We start from the raw sequence: 9748 nt of genomic DNA, 5'->3' as shown, positions 1-9748 counted from the left end.
TTTCATAATATCATGGCTACAATCCACAATATCCATAATACTGAATTATTTGTAAGAGGCAAAAAAAGCTCCAACACCCACACATATCTTTTTACAGAATGGAGCATCCTTCTCATTCCTTATTGTCTGTAGCAGAAAATTAATCTAAGACAAAGTAATGAAGCAAACATGTCATGTGAATTCAATACTTGGAAGGCATAGAAGTTACAGAAGCTACAGAATGTTAGTACTACCAGGTCAGGACAACTCAGTTGTTAGCAAGGCTTGGTAAAGACTCATATATTTACATGACAAGTTGTACAATGATTCAGGTCTTTTCCTCATTAATCTTCCAGTGACACAAGTCTCACTGTCAGAATTCATGGATACATTGGCATCTCTGATAGTTGCTTGCTGCATGCTAATTCTGTTTTCGGATGAAGATACTAAAAAAAGAAAGTGAAGGTGTTCAGATCATGTGGTCAAATATGATATCATATAACATACCTGAGATGATAAAGATCTTGGTAAAGCAGAACACTCCTCTTCAATTTTCAATCATTCTGTATGGCATGCTTCACTAAGGGCTGGAAAACTTACACACATCTTACTGAGCAAAGACTCCAAAAATGCAGAAATTATGTCTGTTAGTTGGTGAGCAAGAACTCCATGCTGGGTGGAGTGAGTTGCACAGTTCAGAATACACAAAATGCTTTATAAAATCCAAAGAACAGCAAGAACTGTCCTTGTATATATCTGCAGCACATCTCAACGTTCATGGTCACCCAAATAATCCACTGAGTGGAAACATGCTCCCAAACACTCTTCCGTCCCACCAGGGCAATATGTCAAGGCTTATGGTTCGTTGTATGGACCACACATCTTCAATTGCAGGCAGCATTTGGTCCCTCTGACACACTAAGTCTTCCTGCATGAGCAAAGGAGCTGTTCTAATTGTGAACACTACTGTTCCTCAGCAGATTTTTGAGGAACAAAACATTTCTTTCTTGGTCATATTGCTTATCACCATAATGCACCAAATTTGCAAGCTGGGCTTTTAAGATCTATGAACTATCCATAGATAATTTAACTCCAGCAACAGACACCATAAAGGAGGCAGAATCAACTTTCAAAAAACTAATTTTAATCAAAACAAAAAAATTGTTGATCATTAACAAGTTTATAAAACAGTGATTTAGTTACATAAATAAATTGATATCAGTGTATCAAATCTTAATTACTTTCAACTTCATGAGCATGTTTACATGGGTGATGAAGTACAACCTTTTTACCTATTATAATAAATAAAATGGAGAGCATGAAATAGTTTTTCTAAACAAAAATACCTACAAACATACCTCTAGCATGTTCTCTAATGAAGGGAACAAGAGACACTGGACAACTTTTGCACCAAAACATAAAAACTGCTTTAAAAAGCACAAGGATACAGAACCATCAGCTAAAGTAAAGACTCTATACTGTAACCAAAGTTGGTATTTAATAATATAATGAACAGTTTGGTAGTTAGATCTCCAGTTTGGTTATTTTAAAGCATTAAGACAAGGCAAGATAGAAGGCTGCTTCTGTTTGAGTAATTCTAGAGAAAATAAAATATATTAAAAAAACAAACTGAAAAGTAGAACAGTCATACCTACACAACTTTCTGTCCTGCACAAAGTCAAAATACCTATGCAGAATATATATATATAATATATATATATGTTATTTGTGCACAAAGGTTAGCTTATTATTAGCTCACTGCAAAGGCGTAACGTATCATGTCAATAATTTTGGAAAACATTTTGCGTTTTGTGTCAAAAAGGATATTCTTTAAGTCTTCTAGGCTAGGAGGCACAAACCCCAATTCTGGCATACTGTATTCTTAATGCTAAGGCTTGCTGCTCTGGCTGTGTATTTTTTGTTGTCCCTCTTTACTATAGTGCCTGTTACAAGCATGTGTTTATGTGTGTATACATATATATATGTGCATACACATATATATATATACACACACATACATATACATATATAAAACTTCCCCAGTAGGTATCATTCCAACCATGCAATCCAAAAGATGGCTCTGAATAGATGCCCAGCATATAGTTCACCACCTGAGCCAACCCTGAAGCAAGGCGCCCTTTAGTCCTTCAGATAGTTTTTCTTTAAAACCAAGCTACTGCAGCTTCAAGTACTTTGCATTACATAGATTTGAATTTTTTAATAAATTAATGTTAGATTTTTTTTAATATTCAGACATATACTCTAATATATATACAGTACAATAAATGCTCTCATACTTTAAAAAATTTATTTTGATAAATCCCTGAGAATGTGTGTTGACAGTTGCTAAGTTTCCACATGCATAAGCATTGTGTGCCATGCTTCTGGATGAAGAGCACTGCAAAGCCACATTGTCAGCCTTTTAACTACTAGTATTTCATTTGTTGGTTTGTTTAAATATGTTGAAATATAATGATGAGTTACAAAGGAGCAAAGCTGAATGCATTTGAGGTACTTATCACAGGATGGAGGTGCTTTGTTTGCTTTTTTAAAGCCATTGCAACGTATGTTTTGTTTTTGAGGCTGTGAACATATATAGAAAGAACAGGAGAGTGATGTGGGCTTTTGCCACTTGACAACATGTACTCAGTGTAAACCAAACCTTTTTTTAACCTTTCTCTCACACAAAACAGAAAAAAGGAAAAAAACTTAAACACACAAACTTTCACAGCATGACAGTTTAGTTTTCAAACTCAGTATAACTATACACATATAATACCAGTGTGGCTTTGTTTCTTTAAGTTCAAAAAGATACAAAGGCAGGCTCAAGTCATACCAAACCACCTCCTCCCTTCACTCATTTTCATCAACCAAACCGCTCACGAACCAACATCATCAGTTTCTTTTTGCCTTTGTAGATTTGTTTTAGGTTATCAATAAACTGTGTAAACTGTATGTGTCCATCATGAGCAATTAAGAAGGTCTCTCGGGCCTTGCTGAGGAACTCTATAAACTCACTATAGTGTCGTGGGCTGATGTGAGTGAGACGTGAATGAGTTGTATTAATGTAAGCTCCGATTGTGGCATCCAAGAGTTGTCTTAAAGGGGCTTTGTCCAGTGACATGAGCTTACCAGAATTCCTCCTTCCATGGAGTCCCACCATGCCAGGAGTGGTCAAAGTACACCTGCGCAAAATATCTGATAGTACTGTTGCACACTTGACACTTTTGACCACCAGAGGTATTACAGCTGCTAGCTCATTTTTCCCAAGAGAATGGCTGAGCGCACATGCCCAGAGAACATCGTTAATGGCAGGGTGTGTGTCCTGATTGTAACTCAAGTTGAGATGCGTTATGGCCAAAGTGGCCAGCTTATAGGCCCGCATAGGGTAACTGCGGTGCTCCATGTATCGTGCTATAGTAAAAAGCTGTGAGTAGCTCATGCTGGTTGTAGCAGCATCTAGAACGATTTGGTAAGCGGTCTCAAAAGCTATGTGATCCTTTTCACACAGAGTCAGTGCAGAGAGGGCACAGTTCTGAGGATCTTTCATGGCACACTGTAGAGCAAGTGTTCTAGCACTGCTGGCCAGCTTCTCCTGCTGATGACAGTCCAGATGCAGACGGACAATGGTGCTGTTGGACATCACTGTTGTAGCAACAATACTAGTGGCTTCTGTTGGAGTGAAAAGTGTAAACCAGTTTTGCATTATACTATCCAGTGCATAAACACCTGGGGAGAGAAAGAAAGGATTAGGCACAACTGACAAAACCTAGCAGATATAGATGTTCAGCAAAGGATTATATTCAAAGTTCTAAGAGGTTGCCAGTACACTGAAGGAGACCAGCTTCAGCAAGAAAAGCTAAACCGGATAACATGTCTGCAAAAGGACATTAAAACAAAGGCTAACTGTGTACACTCTTGTAGCAATCACTGAAATGCAGATAACAAAAAAGCCTGCAAGATAAGCTTTTATATCCCAGTGAGAAAATTGAGCTGTTTTACTTGTTATCTAAGACAATTTGTATAACAAGTTCTGGCTCATTTGGTCTTATCATATCACTCAACAGCAGCTCTCACACCAAACTCTTAAAAGGCAATTTTAACTTATTTTCTTAATGTGCATCTCACGGTACAACGCATGCACAAAAAAAATGAAAGCATGCCAAATGTCTCATTTAATAGAACACCATGGCATTTAATACCAAGCACAACTTTAAAAGAAATAAAATTAAAAATCCTAACCTCTACCCTCTCCCAACAAGCTTTTCAGATACATCTTGAATTGATATGCACTTGAACATAAAGGTTTTTATTAGGGAAATACTCTGAGCAATATTGTAGAAAGGCTTAGGTTGCGTTAGTGTTTGTTTTGCTTTCCAGTGCAGACAAGAGGCCTGCACAATGTCATAGCCATGTAACAAAAAATCATTACAGTCTAAGGTTGGATTTACAAAGGGTCTTAAAAAATAAAACCAAAAAAACAAACAATGAGAACCCCTTCATGAGATCTTGTCTGCCACACAGTGGGATGCAACCTCAGCATTTTGTTCACCTGTTTTTTGGTTCATCTTCCCCACCGCTGACAAGACAGTGCTCTCATCAGTCTTTTGGAGCCTTACCCTTCAGAGCAAGCAAAGTTGTAGCATAGTGTAACATCCCATAACCACTACCCCTTTCTCTGCTGCAGCCTCAAACCCTAAACCCAACATGGAGGGAAGAAGGGGAAATCTGGGTTATAGATGTTCCTACCTTGAAGGGGAAAGAAGTTACACTGCATTAATCAAGTACTGTCTCACTTGGCCTGTGCCTAGTCTATTACATGCTCAAAAAACCCACCCAGCACTGACATAATTATTGTCTTTTAAAAAAAGGACTTTAAAGAGGAACAGAAGGTGTGAGATATTTGCAGAGCCTGAGTGTTGACAAACAAGATCAAGCCCTCTAAGATTAGCTGACAAAAAGGCAGGAGCCCTTGAGAAGCACCTCAGAACATACCTATTTCTGTTGCACATGTTACCAACCATCTCACCATTTCCCGTCGTCGCCAATTCAATGTTGACAGTGTCATCCGCATCACCTATTAAAACAATACAAAGTACAAATTCATCCTATTGTAAAACCAAGACAATATACCAACAATCAGGGATTTAAGTTACTCAAATACACTGAGGTTCAAAATGGCAGCCTCTTGCCTTCTCTGCTCTGTTACCTCTTTTTAGCTGATATGTCAAAAGACTTGATAAATACTACTCAGCTATCTTAGAAGAGCATACAGAGAGTAATTTCAACTGCAGGTCCTTCTAGGCTAGATGAGAAACTGTTTTATTTAGGGAGAAGAAAAAAACCAAACAAAACCCCCACCATCCCACAAAAAAGCCGTCCCGTCCCCAACCAACAAAAAAGCCCAATTATTCAAATTAAATTATCCTGTCTCCACCCTTTATGTATATAAATCTTTAAAGTGGGAACATGTCAACTCCTGTTGGGCAATCTAACCAATCAGATTTTTCCCCCATCTGCATTTTTTGGTCATTGGCTTCAACAATACATACAGGAGTCCGAGTGTACTGTCATTTGACTGGCTGCTTATGCTGCAAAGATACATACATACACACTTCCAGATATATCCCAGTATTCTGGGACACAAATTATATTCTCCTCTATACTTCCAGTTGAAGGCAGCAACACTGGAAGAAACAGACAGGTCCAGTCTATTAATATGCCCTCTGCATCAAGAGGTGTATTGTGAAGTGTGGGAACAGTGCCAGACACCTGGCATCCTAACCAAGATTAGAACAAGAAAATATTAACCTTAAAGGCTCTGATAATTTGTGTTTGCTGAGCATGCTGTGAAAAAATTACTTTGGTGGAAGACCACCATATGAGTGTGTAACACTGTGATTGAAAACAATCACATGCATGCAATGCTTGAGACATGTTTTGTGTGTTACAAAATTAGCAGAGGCCCCGAGGACCAATCAGAAGGCAGTTGTTTATCCGTAACAAAATTAAAATAAAAGGAAGCTTGCATGGGAAAGAGACAGACAAGAAGAGAAAAACAACAGCTAGAGCAGAGCTCAAAGCTATAACACTGCATCAGTGTTTTCTCATCACTGCCATCTTGATATTGACATTTTGATTTTTTTTATATTTAAATTATTTCTTACACTTAGATTTTTCTTTGCATTTGATGTCATCACCAACAGTGAAGAGCTGCCTGAAGAACAGCCATGAGCAGGTTGAAAGCCTGTGGGTAAGGACCAGAGATCAAGGCAACAAAGAGAACCTTGTGGTTTGTGTCTACTACAGGCCACCTGATCAAGGGGAGCCTATTGACAAAGCCTTCTTGCTCCAGCTACAAGAGACATTGCACTTGCAAGCTCTCATCCTGCTGGGGGACTTCAACCACCCCAACATCTGCTGGGAAAGTAGCATGGCAAGCTGTAGACAATCCAGGAGACTCCTGGAATGCATGGATGACAACTTATTGAGCCAGGTAATAGATAGCCCTACCAGAGAGGATGTGTTACGAGATCTGTTGGTCACCAACGCAAGTGAGTTAATCAGGGACGTCAAGACTGGAGGCAGCCTGGGCTGCAGTGATCACACATTGGTGGAGTTTGCAGTCCTGAGGGATACGGGTCAGGTAAGGAGTAAAGTTAAGCCCCTGAACTTTGGGAAAGCAAGCTTCTAGCTCTTAAGGGAGATAGTCAGTGGGATCCCTTGGAAGACTGACCTCAGGGACAAGGGAATGGAACAGAACTGGCAGATCTGTAAGGAAGTCTTCCATAAAGCACAAGAGCTAACAATTCACAGGATCAAGAAATCAGGCAAAGAAGACAGGAGACTGGTATGTCTGAGTAGGGACCTGCTGATCAAAGTAAAGGGAAAGAAGCAAATGGACAGGCAGTGGAAACTAGGACAGGTATCCTGGGAAGAGTATAGGGATGAAGTTCAGTTGTGTAGGGATGGGGTGAAGAAGGCAAAGGTAAAACTGGAACTGAACCTGACAAGGGGTGCAAAGAATAACAGGAAGGGCTTCTACAGGTCTGTGAAGCAGAAAAGGAAGGTCAAAAGAGGTATACTCCCCTCGATAAACAGTGCTGGAAAACTGGTAACAACAGACGAGGAGGAGGCTGAGGTACTCAAAAACTGTTTTGCCTCAGTCTTCAATAACTCTCAAGTGGATGGACAGCAGGAAAGGGACTGGGGGAGCAAAGTCCCTCCCACTGTAAGTAAAGATCAGGTTTGTGACCACCTGAGGAACCTGAATGTGCAAAAGTACATGGGACCTGATGAGATGCATCCCAGAATCTAGAGAAAATTGGCTGATGTAGTTGCCAAACCACTCTCCATGAAATTTGAAAAGTCGTGACAGTCAGGTGAAGTCCCAGGTGACTGGAAAAAGGGAAACACTGCACCCATCTTTAACAAGGGTAGAAAGGAGGACCCTGGGAACTACCACCCTTTCAGCCTCACCTCTGTGCCTGGGAAGATCCTGGAACAGATCCTCCCAGAAGCTCTGCTAAGGCACATGGAGGACAGGGAGGTGATTCAAGACAGCCAGCACAGCTTCACCAAGGACAAGTCCTGCCTGACCAACCCAGTGGCCTTCTATGATGGAATGTCTGCATCAGTGGACAAGGGAAGGGCTGCAGATGTCATTTATCTGGACTTCTGTAAAGCCTTTGACACAGTCCCCCACAACATCATTGTCTCTAAATTGGAGAGATGGATTTGATGGGTGGACTGTTTGATGGATAAAAAAGTGTTTGGACAGTCACATCCAGAGGGTAGTGGTCAACAGTTCAGAGTCCAAATGGACACTGGTGACAACTGGTGTTCCTCCAGGGATCTGTATTGCAACCAGTGTTAATTAAAATCTTCTATATTGACATAGACAAAAGGATCAAATGCACTCTGAGCAAATTTGCAGATGACACTAAGCTAATGGTGCAGTTGACACACCTGAGGGGCAGGATCCAATGATTTATCTCTCTGGACAAGGAGTACCTGCAAAGAAGCTCTCATAAAGCCAGCAGAATCATAAAAAAAAGGACTACAAGCTCTTATTGCCATACCCATATTTTATATAATTTGTAGTCATTGCCTAGGCAATCACCAACTGTATGAAGTTTAAAAAAGATAACTGCCAGATTCTGCACCTGAGACGAGGCAGCCCTGGATATATGTATAGACTGGGGAACAAGAGGCTGGAGACCAGCACTGTGGAAAGGGACCTGGGAATCCTGGTTGATGGCAAGTTGAATGAGTCAGCAGTGTGTCCTGTCAGCCAGGAGGTCCAACTGGGATGTTGTGGGTTGATGCTGGCTGGATGCCAGGCACCTACCAAAGCCACTCACTCACTCCCCTCCGCAGCTGGACAAGGGAGAGAAAATTTAAGAAAGGGTTCATGGGTTGAGATAAGGACCAAAAGAGAGCACTCATCAAATACCATCACGGGCAAAACAGGCTCAATGTAGAGATATGCATTGAATTTATTTCACTAACAAAATCAGAGCAGGATAACGAGAAGTAAAATAAAACTTTAAAAGTACCTTTCCCACAACCCTCCCTCCTTCCAGCTCTGCCTCCTACCCCAGCTGTAGCATTAGCATTAATCAAGTTATAATAAGCAGCCTAGCTCAGCTCCATGAACCAGCCTCTGGGCTGACTGACAGAAGCTCACAACCAATGGGAGCTCTCCTAAAATACAAGCATTTGACTGGTTAAGAGTCTGTGGAGCATAGAGTTTAGACCAATGCCTGTGAAGCACCAGGAGTTTTGAATTGTCTATAAAAGGGTGTCGGAGACAATAAACAAGGCTGTTTGTCTGAGGAAATGCATGAGTCTGTCTTATGTCTCAAGCATAGGAACTCCACATCACAGGTGGTGCCACCATGTGAGGATTGAACAGTCCAAGGACCTGTGGAATCACGGAGAGAGACGACGCAAAAAGCTGAAAAAGAAAGAGGTTGGAAAGAGCCCGAAAATAGGCAGCAAAGGCTGCAGGAGCTAACTTTGCAACAAAGGTTGCGGAAAATCACAGCCAAAGGGCTGTGTGGAAGAGAAACCAGAAAAAGCTGGAAAAGGAATTGTCATCATATTGCAAAAGTTCCATACTATTGTCTCCTTGTCACAAAAGTTTCATACCTTCTTGGTGTTTTCTCATGGGCAGCTCTTCAGAGCACTGACTCTTCCTCACAAAGTAGCCAACTGACTCCAGTTCCCTTCTCAACAAGCCAACCCACTCTTTTATAACACTGTTGTTCTCATTGGTCACAGCTGTGGCCTGTTGTCATGGATTGACCCTGGCACAGTGCCAGAGCCCACATGAAAGGTATGTTTCCAAAATGGTTACTGTGAGATGTGACCCGGAAACAGAACAAAGCAGGCTCCAACTTGGGAATGGAGGGAAAAAAACAACACTTTATTAATCTACAACATAAAGACAAGAGGGGAAAAAAAAAAGAAAAAAACCACTCACAACAATCCACAATGGAACACTTCCAAAAACACTCCTCCTTCCCCCCACCCCTCTAACACTCAATTCTCAGTCCAATACCATCCTTCACACAACCTCCCCCCAGTTCATCAGGAGAGAGGAGTCTCCCTCTTGCACCATGGGCCTCACCAGGAAATGACAGTGGGAACTTCCTGTGCTTCCATGTCACACGTGGCAGCCGCCTGAAGAGAATCTGCCGTGGTGACCATCTTCCTTCCATGTCCACTGCTCTCATCACTGTCCATGGATCCAAACTGCTTCTTA

At 41.1% G+C, this 9748-nt stretch overlaps 1 protein-coding gene across 1 annotated transcript; it reads right to left on the bottom strand.

Moving 5' to 3' along the window:
- Positions 1-1106: 1106 nt before the first annotated feature.
- On the bottom strand, positions 1107-5053 carry LOC121362646 (zinc finger SWIM domain-containing protein 6-like). Its single transcript, XM_041484313.1, has 2 exons — positions 4975-5053; positions 1107-3708 (listed from the first exon to the last, which is right to left on the bottom strand). The coding sequence occupies exons 1-2, from the start codon at positions 5051-5053 to the stop codon at positions 2846-2848; spliced, it is 942 nt and encodes a 313-aa protein (XP_041340247.1). The 3' UTR covers positions 1107-2845.
- Between the last annotated feature and the right edge of the window lie 4695 nt (positions 5054-9748).

Source organism: Pyrgilauda ruficollis, unplaced genomic scaffold (genome assembly GCF_017590135.1).
Source record: "Pyrgilauda ruficollis isolate IOZ18807 unplaced genomic scaffold, ASM1759013v1 scaffold650, whole genome shotgun sequence".
NCBI lineage: Eukaryota > Metazoa > Chordata > Aves > Passeriformes > Passeridae > Pyrgilauda > Pyrgilauda ruficollis.
Note: the sequence above shows the minus strand (reverse complement) of the source record. Positions and strands in the feature narration are given on the sequence as shown.